The 17,693-nt window shown below is 45.3% G+C and overlaps 1 protein-coding gene across 4 annotated transcripts in view; it reads left to right on the forward strand.

The window, feature by feature from the left end:
• LOC102450245 (putative oxidoreductase ZK1290.5) overlaps positions 1 to 15,107 on the forward strand; it is a 120,569-nt gene extending 105,462 nt beyond the window's left edge. Inside the window, exons 7-10 of one of the 4 annotated variants that reach the window (XR_016350267.1) lie at positions 1,259 to 1,371; positions 3,693 to 3,843; positions 14,329 to 14,389; positions 15,069 to 15,107. Coding sequence is in view for 2 of the 4 variants with exons in the window: in XM_089780548.1 (XP_089636674.1) it covers positions 1,259 to 1,360 (102 nt within the window). In the remaining 2 variants the exon portion in view is untranslated. Of the gene's footprint in view, positions 1 to 1,258; positions 1,585 to 3,692; positions 8,023 to 14,328; positions 14,390 to 15,068 lie in introns of those variants that run through there. The other 3 variants (XM_089780548.1, XM_075936618.2, XM_089780549.1) reach the window with 3 other exon arrangements.
• The last annotated feature ends 2,586 nt before the right edge of the window (positions 15,108 to 17,693 follow it).

Raw genomic sequence — 17,693 nt, forward strand, 5'->3', positions numbered from 1 at the left:
CTCCCTTATCCATTTGTTATATGACACATGTCCACTAGTGATTACATCAGATGGTCTTTGTTAAGTGTGGACAAGACAGGGCCAGCCTTAGATCCCTACGGCAATACCCAGAGGGCCACATGTGCCAGATCTCAGTCAACCATGCAAACAACTTCACAAAGTTTTACTGCTTTTAACATGTTGCCATCAGTGACTCTCTTGCTCAGCCTGTACCATGAGCCTCTGCAGGGGCATATTTGATGTATTTTTGAGGGCGGACTAGTCAAGGTTGGCTGAGTATAATTCATGAGCAGAGTTAGTAAAAAAGGCTTTGTTACCTTTATGATAGTTCTATAAATGGTTAGCTCTCCCTCTCCCAGTTTTTGTAAAAGGGAGGTGTATGGGGTTTTTAAGCAAAAGGCTTCAAAATTCACTGAGGATGCATGAACCTTAAACAAATCCATAATTTGTTGTTTTTTCCCTTTTTCATCTGACTTTTCCAGTTTCATGGTGCGAAAGAAGGGAGAGTTCTTTTCTGTGAGTTTTATATTCCCCAATGGTTCTCTGCAGCATAGACCCATGCCATGAAAATAAATTAAGTCTACCACTGCCAGAGAAGTTTGTGGTAATTTATTCAAGTGGATGCATGGCAAGTTGAGTAGATGATCACTATCTCCAGTACAGTGATAGAAGTCCTGTGCTGTGGCTTCAATTGACTTCCTTGGCATAGAAAGAGCCAAATACTTTAATGGAGGCCTTATATTAATGGCACAGCAAGTGTTTTTGTTTAATCATGTGAAATGTCAAATATAGCAAGATTATCATAAAATACTGCTGTACCATTAATTTTATCTTGAGGATGATTATTATAGTCCATTCTGTCTAGGGAATTGTCTTCTGGTTCACTTTCTTTTGGATTAGCACATAAATTAAGTTCCAGTTTGCGAGCGATCATTTCAATTGAGACTATATTCTTGCTCTTTAGTTTTCAGTGTTTAGGTGTGATGCTCTGTCCAGTACTATATTAGATTTTCTGTCAGACAGAGAAAGCTAACAGAATTTTGCTTGACCGATTTATATCATTGGAGTAAAAGTGAGTTTGAGAATATCTTTCTTATGACACCTATATATGCATTAAATGAGTTCATCTCAATTAATAATATTATTAGTCTATTTAACAATAGAATAAAACCTGATTTTGCTATTTGATAGTGTATTTATAATAAATTATTTATCTTTACCTGCTTTATTTTAATCGCTGTTATATTTCCCCCACCAGGTTTTTGATTTTAGTCTGAGAGAAGAAGATCTGGAAATTTTAAATTCTTTGAACATCAACAAAAAACTGATTCACCTAACTTATCCATTGTGGAAAGGATAACTTCAAACCAGGTTGTTCTAACCCGCAACAAATGAAACACTAATGAATTTTGAACTTCACAAAACTATTTCACATCTAAATTGTTCTCTATTACCTTTAAAGTGCCTGTCAGTCACTTATGATGTTGACTATTATATGCTCAAAGTGAATTAAATACAGCATAGTTTTTGTCTCTCCGCTCTCTCACACACAATAATGTGTCCCAATAATCAGTTTCTCTGATATCCAGGTCTTTCTGTAATATTTTCTGCTGATGAAGTTATTCTGCTCAACTTCTCCATGTGTGAATTCAGCTGCTATTGTTTGGGACCCTGTTTCTGTTTTGCCTGTTGGAGTTTTGGCACAGTGGTCCAGATTTTCAAAGGTATTTAGGCATTTAGAGATGGAGCTAGGCACATTTTCAGGAGCATCTAGGGGTATGTCTACACTACCCTCCTAGTTCGAAGTAGGGGGGGTAATGTAGTCATACGGAGTTGCAATGAAGCCCGGGATTTGAATTTCCCGGGCTTCATTTGCATAAAGCCGGCCGGCGCCATTTTTAAATGCCGGCTATGTCGGACCCCGTGCCGCGCGGCTACACGTGGCACGGACTAGCTAGTTCGGATTACGCTTCCTATCCGAACTAGCTGTACGCCTCGTGGAAGCCTAATTCGAACTAGCTAGTCTGTGCCGCGTGTAGCTGAGCGGCACGGGGTTCGACCTAGCCGGGATTTAAAAATGGCGCCGGCCGGCTTTATGCAAATGAAGCCCGGGAAATTCAAATCCCGGTCTTCATTTGCAACTCCGTATGACTACATTACCCCCCCTAGTTCGAACTAGGGGGGTAGTGTAGACATACCCTAAGGTACTTAACTCTTTTTGAAATCAGTAGGAGTTCAGCACCCAAATGCTATTGAAAGCTGCATTTTAAAAATCTAATCTACTGTATTTGAGAGAGTTTGTGTGTCTGTCTGTCTACTTACCTATGAATCTATTCAAGAACTCTTCCTGAATGGAAAAGCTAGGACTACCAAATTTGGTACACAAATTCCTCTTATCATAACTTAAAGCAAAGTAAGGGTTTAGTTGTGCCAGCGTATTGGGATTTGCCTGGCATGTGATTGTTTCCCATAAAACGCAAAGGGAGAGTCTGCTAGCAGGCACATTTATGCAGAATCACTACAGGAGTGTGGGCACACTGGTAAAAGAGTGGCTGACTGGGAGCGGGACTCTGGATGTTGCTGGCCAGCATATACGGGTATGGTTCCCATGCTGGTGAGCCACTGCCTGGGCAGTGTGGCCCCTGCTTCCCTTGCCAGCCCAGGGAGCCATCAGCCAGGCAGCGCTGCTCCTACTGGCCTGGCCATCCCTGGGTATCAGCCAACCTCCTGCACTCCTATCCCTGCCCTGAGCCCCTACATGCCTCCCAACCCTCTTCCCTAACACCTGCAACCCCCCGCTCTGAGCCCCTCCTCACTCTCCTAGCCCTGATTCTGCACTACTCCACCTCCATCCCCCTGGTATGAACCCCTCCTTAATGAGCTGAGCAACACCAGGTAAAAGTGCTAGTAAAAAATAAATAAGGCTACGTCTACACTGCAGGCTTCTTGCGCAAGAACTGTTTTGCAGAAGAGTTCTTGTGCAAAAGGTCTTCCGCAAGAGTGCGTTCACACTGCCATGTGCTTTTGCACAAGAGATGTGCTTTTGCGCAAGAGCATCCATGGCAGTGTGGACACTCGCTTGCACAAGAAAGCTCAGATGGCCATTTTAGCCATAGGGATTTCTGCGCAAGAAATTCATGTTGCCTGTCTACACTGCCTTCTTGTGGAAGAGCTCTGCGCAAGAGGGCTTATTCTTCGTGGGGAGAGGAATAGCTCTTCTGGAAGAAGCTCTGTTTTCTGACGCTGTACTGTAAATTTACTTGCACAAGAACGAGCGTGCAGTGTAGACACTGCAAGTTTTTGCACAAGAACAGCCGTTTTTGCACAAGCCTGCGGTGTAGACATAGCCTTCAAGTGTTTGGCACATTCATCTGTGCTTTCCATAAATAAGTAGCCCTATTCCATTTTACAGATGTGGAAGCTAAGAGGTTATATGACTTGTGCAAGGTCATATAGCAAGTCAATCTCAGAGCTGGGAATAGAATCAATATTTGCAGTGTGGCATTCCAGTCATTGGACTATGTGCAGAGAGCTACATTTTGATCTGAGTTACATTGGTACAAATAAAGAGTTGAAGTTGAGAATAGTTATGCCTTGTATAGAGTGGTGCACTTGAGATCAGAATCTGACTCAGTCTCAATTCTGTAGTTTACATTTCTCCCTTTTTCATTCTGTTTCGTAAATTCTTCAAGGACCCTGCAGGCTAATCTCTGAACTCTTCCTCGGTTGGGCAAATCAGGATCATCAATTCCTGATTCACGTGAAGGAACAGTCCGAAGGCTCTCATGGTTCCTGATCACCAGTCTTCATATTTCCTTATTAAAGAACGTTTTGCATTCAAAGGTTTGTCTGCACAAATTCCTGTGTGCAAAAAATTGTGTGTGTACAAAAAATGTATCAAGTGGATGGGCCAGAGTTGCACTCCTAGGCTTCCAGTGTGAAAGGAGTCCCAATTCAAAAGTTTGAGAACCACTGCTCTAATTACAGGATGCAGTAGTTAAACTTTCCCAGTAACATGGTTTCCTAACACCCACATTTTAAGAAATCATACTGATGAAGTGGCTGCCATGTAACAATCCACTGCCAGACATTTAACTGGTACATTCATCCCATTGAAATTTGTTTTCTGATATATTTCTGAGGTCCAAGGGCAACTCTCTTGGCTCTCATCATGGGCAAAAAATAATCTTTCTCCTATCTTGAACATAGGTGATGCCAGTGCACAAAGTTCAAATGAGACATATATATGAAATGTTTATGGTGGTAAATTTCATAGCAGGATAATTCAAGATGTATTTATACAGGATTCCTTCAAAGTGGAGCCAACAGTCATTTTAAATTTAGGAAACTAAAGAGATCTAAGAGAAAAGTCCTCTTTCTGTCCTTAACTAGGAATGAATGAAATGCTAGTATAAACGAGTTCATTAATAGACAAAATGGTAAGTAATGCAAACCTACTGTATCCATCTGAGAGTCAGCTACTTCTCAGTAGCTAGAAAGAAATTTATGGCCATTTCCTATCCAATATAAAACTCATAGGCTGCGTCTAGACTGGCATGATTTTGCAGAAATACTTTTAACGGAAAAAGTTTTTCTGTTAAAAGTATTTCCACAAAAGCGTGTCTAGATTGGCAAGTGCCTTTGCGCAAAAGCATCCGTGGCCAGTCTAGATGCGATTCTGCGCAAGAAAGCCCTGATCGCCATTTTAGCCATCGGGGCTTTTTTGCGCAAAACAGTTCTTCCCTGTCTACACTGGCGAAAAACAGTTCTTCCCTGCACAAGAGGGCTTTTTCCCGAGCAGGAGCGGGAAAGTATTTGCGCAAGAATCACTGAATTTGTACATTACAAAGTCAGCGCTCTTGCGCAACTTCAAGCAGCCAGTGTAGACAGCTGGCATGTTTTTGCAAAAATCTTGCCAGTCTAGATGGACCCATAATGTCTCTGTTCACACTAGTTTTCAAATCACATTGCATAAGTCAATACAAAGCTTTGGATCATTGTTTTCACAATCTCATTTCTTAGCAAAATTTGGAGCAACTGTTATCTCAGTAAATCTGAAATTTACGTGATAGCAATTATACTATGACTTAATAATCTATCTTGGCCTGTATAACTTTACCTTGACACTAAATATTCATATAATATTTAGTGAACAGGAACAGCTAACAGGGAGTTTGGAGAGGGAGTTCTCCAGGTAAAGGAGGAGTAAAAACGGGATCCTTGTGGTAAGTGGCTGTCTGGAGTGTGTGTTTGTGTGTGGGGGAGTTATTTGCTGTGTGCTGAGCTTGTGTTTATCTGGTTGGTTGGTTGGTTGGTTGGTTGGTTGGTTGGTTTGAAGGAGCTTCTGAAAGGTTTGAAATCTAGAAGCCTCTGTTAATTGGCTGAGCCTGAGTCAGGGGGAGGGGCTACCAGAGCTATATAATCCTGTGACTCAGCGACCAGAGAGCTTGCGAACAGGAACAGCTAACAGGGAGTTTGGAGAGGGAGGTTAGAGGACACTAGTGACTTCTGACCTTCTTTAAAACATTACTCTTATAATAATCTATATTCCAGAGGTTTAAAAAGAATCCCAGTTTATACTTAAATTTATTCATTAGAAAAATTGAGTCAGAAGCCCAGCAGCAGAGTGGGGACTATCCTGTTTATTGCGTCGAGTGTAACATGTATGATTACCTGCCCTGTGGCAGGTGGCATATGTGTGCACCCGTTGCAAGGAGCTCCTGACCCTCAGAGACCAAGTTCGGGCTTTGGAGGCCAGGGTGGCTGAACTGGAGGAGCTAAGGGAAGTAGAGAGATATGTTGATGAAACTTTCCGGGACACTGTAGTACTGTCCCACCTCCAGTCTGAGAGCCCCAGTGCTCTTAAGGAGGATGAAAGTCTCAAGGGAACAGAGCATTCAATGGGAGCAGAGGGAAACCATCCCGTAGTTGGGACCTTCCTCCCAGAGGATGTTGCAGTATCCTCTCGCACTGAGGATACCTCTGAGGGGGAGGGAATGCCAGTTAGGCAGAGGCAGGTGTTAGTAGTGGGTGATTCGATCGTTAGAAACATAGATAGTTGGGTTTGTGATGACCGGGAGAACCGTATGGTCACTTGCCTGCCTGGTGCGAAGGTTGCGGATCTCTCGAGGCATCTAGATAGACTTATGTGTAGTGCTGGGGAGGAGCCGGTGGTCATGGTATGTGTAGGTACCAATGACGTAGGGAAGGGTAGGAGAGATACCCTGGAGGCCAAATTTAGGCTGCTAGGAAAAAGAGTGAAATCTAGGACCTCTATGGTGGCATTCTCGGAAATGCTTCCAGTTCCATGTGCAGGGCCAGGTAGGCAGGCAGAGCTTCAGAGTCTCGATGCGTGGATGAGATGATGGTATAAGGAAGAGGGGTTTGGATTTATTAGGAACTGGGGACACTTTTGGGAGAGGGGGAGCCTATACAGGAAGGATGGGCTCCACCTAAACCAGGGTGGAACCAGACTGCTGGCACTAAACATTAAAAAGGCTGTAGAGCAGTTTTTAAACTAAGAGATGGGGGAAAGCCAATTGGTGCGGAGATGCACGTAAATCAGAGGGAGACTTCTCTTAGAGGAGAATCCATTGATAGAGATTCTTTAAGCTGTAGTCAGAAAGAGAGGAGGGGAGAGGGCAAACCATGGGCCAGAGCAGACAAACAACCGCAAAGAAAGGAATCCAATGCATCAGGGAAGGGCAGACAAATAAGCAGTAGCAAATTTTTAAAGTGCTTCTACACAAATGCTAGGAGTCTGACTAATAAGATGGGTGAACTAGAGTACCTCGTATTAAATGAGGAGATTGACATAATAGGCATCACTAAAACCTGGTGGAATGAGGAAAATCTGTGGGACACAATCATACTGGGATATAAAATATATCGAAAGGATAGAACAGGCCGGGTGGGTGGCAGAGTGGCAATGTATGTGAAAGATAATGTAGAATCAAATGAAATAAAAATATTAAGTGAATCAACATGTTCAATAGAATCGCTATGGATAGTAATTCCATGCTCCAATAATAAGAAATTAGCAGTAGGGATATATTACTGACCAGGACAGCGATACTGACATTGAAATGCTGAGGGAGTTTAGAGAGGATACCAAAATAAAGAACTCTATAATAATGGGGGATTTTAATTATCCCCATATTGACTGGATACATGTAACCTCAGGAAGAGAAGCGGAGATAAAATTTCTCAATGGCTTAAATGACTGCTTCTTGGAGCAGCTGGTGCAGGAACCCACAAGGGGAGAGGCAATTCTCGATTTAGTCCTGAGTGGAGCGCAGGATCAGGTCCAGGAAATAACCGTTACAGGACCGCTTGGGAATAGTGACATTCAACATTCCTGTGGTGGGAAGAACACCTCAGCAGTCCAGCACCCTGGCATTTAATTTCAAAAAGGGGAATTACACAAAAATGAGGAGGTTAAACAGAAATTAAAAGGCACAGTGACTAGAGTCAAATCCCTGAAAGCTGCATGGAAACTTTTTAAAGACACCATAATAGAGGCCCAACTTAAATGTATATCCCAAATTAAAAAACATAGCAAGAGACCTAAAAAAGAGTCACCGTGGCTTAACCACCATGTAAAAGAAGCAGTGAGGGACAAAAAGACATCTTTTAAGAAGTGGAAGTCCAATCCTAGTGAGATAAATAGAAAGGAACACAAACACTGTCAAATCAAGTATAAAAATGTAAGAAGAAAAGCAAAAAAAGATTTTGAGGAACAGCTAGCCAAAAACTCAAAAAGAAATAAAATCTTTTTAAAGTACATTAGAAGAAGGAAGCCTGCTAAAAAACCTGTGGGTCCCCTAGATGATCGAGCTATAAAAGGAGCAATCAAGGACGATAAAGCCATTGTGGAGAAACTAAATGATTTCTTTGCTTCAGTCTTCACGGCTGAGGACGTTGGGGAGATTCCCAAATCTGCACCGTCCTTTGTGGGTGATGAATCTGAGGAACTGTCCCGGATTGAAGTGTCATTAGAGGAGGTTTTGGAATGAATAGAAAAACTTAATGTTAACAAATCTCTGGGACCGGATAGCATTCATCCAAGGGTTCTAAAAGAACTCAAAAGGGAAACTGCTGAGCTATTATCTGTGGTTTGTAACCTATCCCTTAAATTGGCTTCCGTACCTAATGACTGGACGGTAGCTAACGTGACACCAATATTTAAAAAGGGCTCTAGAGGTGATCCGGGCAATTGCAGACTGGTAAGTCTAACTTCAGTACCGGGCAAATTAGTCGAAACAATAGTAAAGAATAAAATTGTGAAGCATGTAGAAGAACATAATTTGTTGGACAAAAGTCAACATGGTTTCTGTAAAGGGAAATCCTGTTTTACTAATCTATTAGAGTTATTTGAAGGGGTTAACAAACATGTGGACGAGGGGGATCCAGTTGATATAGTATACTTAGATTTTCAGAAAGCCTTTGACAAGGTCCCTCACCAAAGGCTCTTGTGTAAATTACATGGCCATGGGATAAGAGGGAAGGTCCTTTCTTGGATTGAGAACTGGTTAAAAGACAGAAAACAAAGGGTAGGAATAAATGGTACATTTTCAGAATGGAGAGGGGTAACTAGTGGTGTCCCCCAAGGGTCAGTCCTGGGACCAATCCTTTTCAACTTATTCATAAATGATCTGGAGAAAGGGGTAAGGAGTAAGGTGGTAAAGTTTGCAGATGATACCAAACTGTTTAGGATAGTCAAGACAGAAGCAGACTGTGAGGGACTCCAAGAAGATCTCACCAAACTGAGTGATTGGGCAACAAAATGGCAAATGAAATTTAATGTGGATAAGTGTAAAGTAATGCACATCGGGAAAAATAACCCCAACTATATGTACAGTATGATGGGGGCTAATTTGGCTACGACAAATCAGGAAAGAGATCTTGGAGTTATCGTGGACAGTTCTCTGAAAACTTCCACACAGTGTGCAGCGGCGGGCAAAAAGGCAAATAGGATGATAGGAATTATTAAGAAAGGGATAGAAAATAAGACCCAGAATATCTTACTGCCCCTGTATAAAACTATGGTACGCCCACATCTTGAATACTGTGTACAGATGTGGTCTCTTCACCTCAAAAAAGATATTTTGGCCTTGGAAAGGGTTCAGAAAAGGGCAACTAAAATGATTAGGGGTTTAGACCGGGTCCCATATGAGGAGAGGTTAAAGAGACTGGGACTTTTCAGTTTAGAAAAGAGGAGACTGAGGGGGGATATGATAGAGGTATATAAAATCATGAGTGGTGTGGAGAGGGCTGATAAAGAAAAGTTATTTATTAGTTCCCTAAATAGAAGAACTAGAGGACACCAAATGAAATTAATGGGTAGCAGGTTTAAAACTAATAAAAGAAAGTTCTTCTTCACACAGCGTGTAGTCAACCTGTGGAACTCCTTGCCATAGGAGGCTGTGAAGGCTAGGACTATAATAGAATTTAAAGAGAAGCTAGATAATTTCATGGAGGTTAGGTCCATAAAAGGCTATTAGCCAGGGGATAAAATGGTGTCCTTGGCCTCTGTTTGTCAGAAGATGGAGAGGAATGGCAGGAGACAAATCGCTTTATCATTGTCTTTGGTCCACCCTCTCTGGGTCACCTGGTGCTGGCCACTGTCGGCAGACAGGATACTGAGCTAGATGGACCTTTGGTCTGACCCAGTACGGCCGTTCTTATGTTATGTAATGTCATTTAAACTTCAGACTGGTACAATAAGTATGAAAAGAAAAGATAATAGTCATAGCACAGCCAATGGAAAGACATTGGCCAAACTCAGCCCTAGTGTACATTTGGGATGTAAGCGACTAGTCAACTATCCGATAAGCGTAAGCTGCCTTTATCAGAGAGAGGTAGCAAGGATGGGAGCAGGAGCCGGTGCGGGGGGGAGCCAATTTAAAAGCCAGTGCCCCTCAGCACCAGTTCCGAGGGTGAGGGGGCAGGGAAATGATATGAGTGGGGACTAAAGCAGTCCCCGCTCGACTGATTCCCACTGTGGCCGCTTCAGTCTTTGAAATATACAAGAGCGCCGCAGGGAGCACAGGGCCAGCGGAGAGTCAAGCAGTCCCCACTGGCCCGTATTCCCACTGCGGCCACTTCAGCCTTTGAAATGTAAGTAGAAATGGGGCTCTTATACATTTCAAAGTCTGAAGCTGCCACCTTAGGAACATGAGGCCAGCAGGGACTGCTTAAGTCCCCGCTGGCCCAGTGCTCCTTGTGGACTGTCTCCGGGGTGCCACCTGCTTCCCCACTGCTACCTCTATCAGAAGCAGCAGCGGGAGTTAGGAGAGGCTGCCATGGCTGGTCCTGGCTGCTGTGAACAGGGGCTCGTTCCGAAGCAGCCAGTGTTTGCGGTGGCCAGCCTTGTCCATCGCAAACAGAGGCTGCTCCAGCACCGGCCTCTGTTTGCAATGTTTCCCGTGAACAGGGGCTGCTGGACTCAGTGTGAGCCAGGACTGAACAGTCCTGGCTTGTGCTAATCTCTTTGCCTCTGCATTTTAAATATAGTAAGAGTCCAGTGGCTCTTACTACATTTAAAATGCAGAGCTGCGGCGCAGGTAGCTCCCGGAGCCAATCCCCAGCTCAGTCCCAGCTTGAGCTGGCTCCTGGAGTTATCCCCACAGCAGCTCTGCAGAGTGGTTTTATCAACTAATACCATTAGCCTGATACCCACATTTTAACATTCTTAGTGTACATGGGTGCTTGTCCTGTGACTTGCAATGGAATAGCAAGCAATTTTGCCATGCTTTATCAGGGCTGATTTGGGTATAATATATGCCATCGGGATGTAGATTTATACTGAAACAGTGACAGGATAATAACAATGCTGGACAATTCACGGTGCAGTAAAAGTGCCCCTTGGAGATAGGCTCTTTATGCACCCTTTTGTTTTAAGGGAGTGTAATAGTAGATCCTCTAAAATAAGGATGGAGATTCTACCTCTTAATATGGATTCATTATAGAGAGAACCCATCCTTGGACAGATGAGTGCTATGCAAGGTTAACAAGTCTGCTTCTTGCTTAGCCATGGTTTCTTTGAATCTCCACTTGTCTTTTCACCATTAATTCAGGCTAGTTAAACAGCCTGTAGCAAAGTGAAACCCAGAGTGGCCCTGAATTCTGCCTCCTTTCCAGTACTGGATCAGCTGTTGTCACTCAGAAATCATTCTTGCATGAGGATAAGTGCTTATTCACAGATGTCAGGCTGAGAACAGGAATTTTTCAGCCTGTTCAATTGGCAGAAGCAGAAAAGTTTGGCTTTGCCTGTGCTCCTGTAGTTTGTAGCCCAGAGAAATGCTGGAGCTCAAAAGGACTCCTTAGAAAGCAGCCTTGGACAAAATACAGAACAGCAGAAGCATGGGAGAGAAGAAAAGGAGATGCACAAAAGAAATAGAGGAATAGATAGCAACAGAGGGTATGTCTACACTACAAAGTTAATTCGAACTAACGGACGTTAGTTCGAATTAACTTTGATAGGCGCTACACAAGCGCTCCGCTAGTTCGAACTTAATTTGAACTAGCGGAGCGCTTAGTTCGAACTAGGTAAACCTCATTCTACGAGGACTAAGCCTAGTTCGAACTTACTAGTTTGAATTAAGGGGTGTGTAGCCCCTTAATTCGAACTAGTGGGAGGCTAGCCCTCCCCAGCTTTCCCTGGTGGCCACTCTGGCCAACACTAGGGAAACTCGTATGCCCCCCTCCTTGGCCCCAGACCACTTAAAGGGGCACGGGCTGCCTACGATGCCCGTGCCAAGTGAAAGCCTGCCAGCACCCAGCCAGCAGACCCTGCACCTGGCAAGGCTCGAGCCACCCACCCGATGTCCCCCAGACCTCCCCCTCTTCCCGGGACCAGGCTGGTGGCTCCCAGGAGCTTGCCCAGGACCGCAAGAGGCGGGCACCCACCTGGTTTAGTGGGGACATCGTGGACCTTGTCCATGACCTCCGCACTAGGCACAGGAAAGTGGCCGTCTAGGGCAGGAGAGCTGCCAGCCTGGCCACCCAGGAGCAGGTGTGCATGAAAATCAAGGTGGTCCACTGAGACCCTCGACCGACCCTGAGCCCTGAGCTTACAATGGCTGTACTGGGTCAGACCAAAGGTCCATCTAGCCCAGTAGCCTGTCTGCCGACAGCGGCCAACCCTAGGGACCCTGGAGAGGATGGACCGAAGACAGTGACCAAGCCATTTGTCTCGTGCCATCCCTCTCCAGCCTTCCACAAACTTTGGGCAGGGACACCACTCCTACCCCCTGGCTAATACCACTCCATGGACCCAACCTCCATGACTTTATCTAACTTCTCTTTAAACTCTGTTCTAGTTGTAGCCGTCACAGCCTCCTGCAGCAAGGAGTTCCACAGGTTGACTCTTTGCTTTGTGAAGAACAACTTTCTGTTACTAGTTTGAAGCCTGCTACCCATTCCTTTCCTTTGGTGTCCTCTAGTCTTTCTTTATGGGAACTAATGAAGAACTTTTCTGTATGCACCCTCTCCACCCCACTCGTGCTTTTATAGACCTCTATCATATCCCCCCTCCATCTCCTCTTTTCTAAGCTGAAAAGTCCCAGTCTGTTTAGCCTCTCTTCATATGGGACCTGTTCCAAATCCCTCATCATTGTAGTTGCCCTCCCCTCTCTCACCCCTCTCTCTTCCCCTCTCCCACCTCCTTTTCCCAGTCTCCCCCAGTTTTGTTCAATAAAGAGAGATTCTATTTTTGAACACAATTGTCCTTTATTTTGTACATCAGGAAGGGAGGCTAGGGAGGGGTAAGTGGAAGGAGGTGAGGGAGGAATGGGGTACGAGCCCCTGATGGGGAGGACTGGGCTGGCTCTGCGGGTTTCTGGGGGTGGAAGCTCTCCTGCAGCCCCCCAATTACGCCCTCTCCCCTGATGGCAGCCTGCAGCAAGTGCAGCCGGTCTGATGGCCGAGTGCTGTGATGTGCCCAGTCTGGGTACTCCAGGCAAGCCAAGCCAGGACTGCTTTGCAAGCGGGGCACCCCTGAGAATTGTCTGTCCGGGGTGGGGTTCGGGTCCCTTTAAGCACAGCCCTCGGCTAGCCTGAGACAGCAGCTCCACGCTCTAACTCCTCATCTGATGCCCTGCTGGCACTGCTTCCGGCCATCCTTAACCCTGGTTCAGGGTCCACTCTGTGTGGACATGCTAGTTCGAATTAGGAAAACGCTAATTCGAACTAGTTTTTTAGTCTGGATGCGTTAGTTCGAATTAGCTTAGTTCGAATTAACTAATTCGAACTAAGTTAGTTCGAATTAGCGCTGTAGTGTAGACATACCCAGAGCTACCATGACTCATGCCTGTTCTAGGAAGAATGGGAATGGGCATGAAAGGGCGAGGGAGTAATTCCCCTTGCACGTACCATTTGTTGTTTGTAGAGCTGCCACCAACACGTCAAGTAGGAATGGTTAACCAGTATTGCTGGATTTTGTGATGGGCGCACATATGCCTGGGAACTGGACTGAGATTACCAAGCCATTTTACACAGGCCACTGATTTGTCAATCAGATGATGGCAGCATTTAGTCAGGACCATATTAAGCTGGATTTTAACCAGATACCTAAAATGAAAGTCTGTGTCTTTCACTACAAAGATATCTTGAGTCATCCAGCCCTCCACGTGTACTTTCATGTACCGCTACCTCAAAGCACAGTTATGTGAGAATGGATTTCCTGAACGGGCATACATTTAAAGATACCTATTAGCTCACTTCCACTTGTCTTCATAAATAAGCCAAATTAGGGGTAGCCCTAAAATATGCAACTTGTGCATGTCAGGCAGTTAAAAGGGGATGCATATGTCAACCTCAAACATGATTTATTTTTTGCATGCCTTCTCTGACCGTTGCAATTTAACGGCTGTATTTTCCTCCAGTCTAAAAAACACAAAAAGTACAATTTTATCTGAGTCATTCAGAAAGAGGTGTGGAGCAATTGAAATAAGACTATCAATATAAATAAAAGTTTCATAGGGTAGCCAAATTAGTCTGTAACAGGAAAAACTTAAACAACTAATAGTCTAGTAGTACCTTAAAGACTAACAACATATAGATGGTATCATGAGCTTTTGTGGGAACGAGCCACTTCTTCAGATGACCAGAGTATTGGAAGTCCAGATCCAAGAATAAATAAGGGAAGGAGGGAGGGGGGAGAAGGAAAAAAAATTGAAGTGGAGGAAAAAGAAAGACAGTGAGTAGATAAGCTTCAGATGCTCTGGTCTGTGAGGCCATGCTAATGCCAATTGAATTGCAAAATTATGAAATAAAATAACAAATTTATTAAAATCTTATTGTGTATTGTATTTCTTTTATATTTAGATCTGGAGTGAGAGTAAAGAGAACAGTGCAAGGGAGGGAGTGCGCTACAGTGACAAGCCAAGTAAGGGTTAATATTCCCGATGCTAAGAATAGTATTTCTTTTAGAAGTTTAAAAGAGTGAGTAAACCCTACCTACGCTTTCTCTCCCTCACACACACATTCACTCTTCTCTCCATGTAGTATCAGCCAACTATCTCAACTCCAGTCACTGCTTTTTAGTACTAATAATACATTTAAAATATTTAGTATTTTGCAAACTGAAAATGCTTCACAACTTCCTCAGGATGTGCTGCACCCCCTGACCCCTCCCCCCAACCATGCACGCCCCATGAGAGAAGTTTAAAAGGTATTGTTTATATATAGAGAGAGATGGGAAATCTGATTCACAATGAATTTAGGTGCCCTGCTTATGGCTACACAGGGAGTCTGTGTCAGATCTCAAGTTCTGTTAGCTACCCAGAACGTGATCATGCCACTAGCCTGCAGGAAGTGTTATTTTAAAAATCCACAGCTGAAACAGAAGCACACACCCTGACGTTCATAGGGCACACTGTGTCACAATATTTTGGTATGGCCTCTATCATTGTTATACTGATTTCTTTACCTCTTAAATTCCCATCCTCCCTTCCTCCCCTCACCATCTCTTGTGGTGAAAGAACAGAAGAGATGCTGGTGTTTCCTTTTCATTTGTGACAAATCCTAGTTTGAAACCCAGGCTCCTCTCTTCTTGGCTTCCACAGGAAAAGTAGATCCTTGAAATTAATGGGAGAAGATGAGAGTCAAGGCTGAATTTGCAAGAATCCCAAATGGATTAAATCCCAAACCTGTGACCCCTAGGGTCAGTGTCCTGTCATTGTACAGGATCAAAGAGGCCAATTGCTTTCAGGAGCCAGGTGAGTCTTGACCTTGACACCTGGAGCTGTAGGGGCCTGCCAGTACCTGCAGGTGGAAGAGGGGAGTCCCCCTTCAGCCATCATTATCCTACTGTTAGCGGCAGAAGAGTGGATGGTGGGTTGGGGGATCCTAACTGCTTCTGTGACATTCCTTACGCACCAGTGAAAGGGCAAAAGACCTGTGGTGCCATCCTTTGCCTGCAGGGGCTAAAGAAGGGGTTTCCCCTGGCCACACTGCTGTTTTCCCAGGGTAGCTGAGGTGCTGGGCCACCACACCACACTCCTGCCCTACCTCCCTGGCAGCAGGTTGGGTTAGCTCCATCCAGTTTGCTTAGCAAGGTGGGTACCTGGACAGGTATTTCAAACGTGCCAAGCCAACGTGAGGCAAACAGCCTTTCCCCCTGTGGGGAACTGGTGTCCCCCTGGAGCAAGGATCCCAGAGGTGGTGGCTTCACCCAGTGCCTGACGCAGGGGGTCCCCAGAAGGTGGGAGAACTGTCTTTTGGGCACTCCAGGGTTAAGTCCTTTGGGATGAAGTCATTTAGTGCGGGGTCTCCCTCCACCTCCTCTGGCCGAAATCTCGGGGCTCCCCAGCCGCTGACTTTCCGAAATCTGAGGGCACCAGGCAAAGGAAGAGGCTAGCCTGGTTTTGCACCAAGTCAGCGCCGGAGTGACTCCCCCGCGAGGGCTCCCACCAGCGTTTTGTGTTCAACAACTACAGCCACAACTGCAGCAGGAGGGAGGTGGGATTTAGCCCTTCCCTGCTGGCAGCCGAGCGCTGCCTCAGGCGCAAGGCAAGGAGAGAGGGTAGGAGGGGGCAGCTGAGCCTGGCAAAACTCAGGGGTCCTGGCGCTTCTCTGGTTGAACGGCTTCAGTTCGGGTCCCGCAGCCCACCTAGGACTCAGCCCTCTCCCGGGGCTGGGTGGCAAGCAGCCCGGCGGGGCAGAGGCGGGGCAGGCAGGCTGCGGTCACCAAAGAGTTAACAAGTCTCCTTCGCAGAAAACCCGCGGGGTGGGGACCATTAGTAAAAGGAAACTTGGCTTTGTTATGCGAGCTCTGCGCGCTCCGGAGCAGCCGCGATGCCGAGCGCAGGCAAAGCAGCGGCCGCAGAGAGCGAATCCTCCTGCCTGAGCAAGGTAAGCCCTGGGTTCTAGGGACCCCGCTTTGGGGTGCACCCCCCACCCACACACTTAGAAATCAGCCATCGGGCTGAGCCTTCCCAGCCTAAAGGATGCGCTCCTGCCGCCAGAGCGCTCTGCGTGGGCAGCTCCGGCTCCCCTCGCCTTCCCCTGGGGTAGGTGCTGGTTTGTTACTTCTGGTTCTTGTGGAAGTGCCTCCAAGGAGCGCGTCCAGCCCCAGGCTGTGCTCTGTGGTTCTCCTTCGGAGGGGGGAAGACTAGCTCGTGTCCGCAGCAGCTGTCAACTCCTCAGCTGGGTTTGGCCAGTAGGCAAAGAACCCTTCGCAGTAAAACGCCCCAACTGTGGTAGTGAGATCAAGAATTGAAAGGAGAAGTACCGGTCTGAGCATCCACTAGATCTGTCTTGGACAGCGTAGTAGGCACCTGGGACTCCACTGGCCGCTTCTCCATTTCCATAATCTTTTCTGCTTTCCTTGCGTTTTTAGCACAGCCAATTTGATTTTATTTTCCTCCCACCCTGATATGGCCTGATGAACTTACACTTTGGTGTTTATACTCAAACGGACAATTGCCCATTCCCTTATTCCAGGGAGTTTTCTAATTTGATTTGCTTTCCTGAGTTTTATGCTGGCAACAACTTTTGTAAAGGATGATTTTGTCAAATTGAAGTGATTGGGGCAGCTTTCCTGCTCTCTCTCTCTCTCTCTCTCTCTCTCTCTCTCTCTCTCTCTCTCTCTCTCACACACACACACACACACACACACACACATACACACACGCACACACCCTTCTCTCTCTCACACACACACATCTCTCTCTCACACACACCCTTTTCTCTCTCACACACACACCTCCTTATCTCTTCTTAAGATGGCATCAATCAATTGCAGAACTGCCTCTCTTTCTCAACAATGTTTGAATTTTAACAGCGGAAAAACAAGTGAGGTCGTTTGAGTCAAGTGATTTTCATGCCAGGCTTATTTTGTGAATTTTCAGTTCCATTTAAAACAAATCAAGGTCTTCTCTTTCTGAAGTTTGAACTTTTAAAATGTATTACCTATATCAAAAGTTTGAGGAATTGAGAGAAACAGATGGACCTTGTTTTTTCCACTGGCTTAGCCTGAGAGCTGGTGAGATCCGAACAGTGCAAACCCTAATGCTGTCTAATTATTAGTGCAAATCTGCATAAAGAAAATAAAGTTTATCAGATCAGCTTTATCTGTTCCATTTGCTGAGCCATTTTTTACTTGGTGGGGTGGAGAAGGATGAATGGTCCTGACTGATTCATTTATGAACTCATATGTAAGCCTGACGTAGTGAAATGAACAGATTATT

The sequence above is a fragment of the Pelodiscus sinensis genome, chromosome 9 (assembly GCF_052426305.1).
Source record: "Pelodiscus sinensis isolate ZL-2025 chromosome 9, ASM5242630v1, whole genome shotgun sequence".
In the NCBI taxonomy this organism is placed as follows: Eukaryota; Metazoa; Chordata; order Testudines; family Trionychidae; genus Pelodiscus; species Pelodiscus sinensis.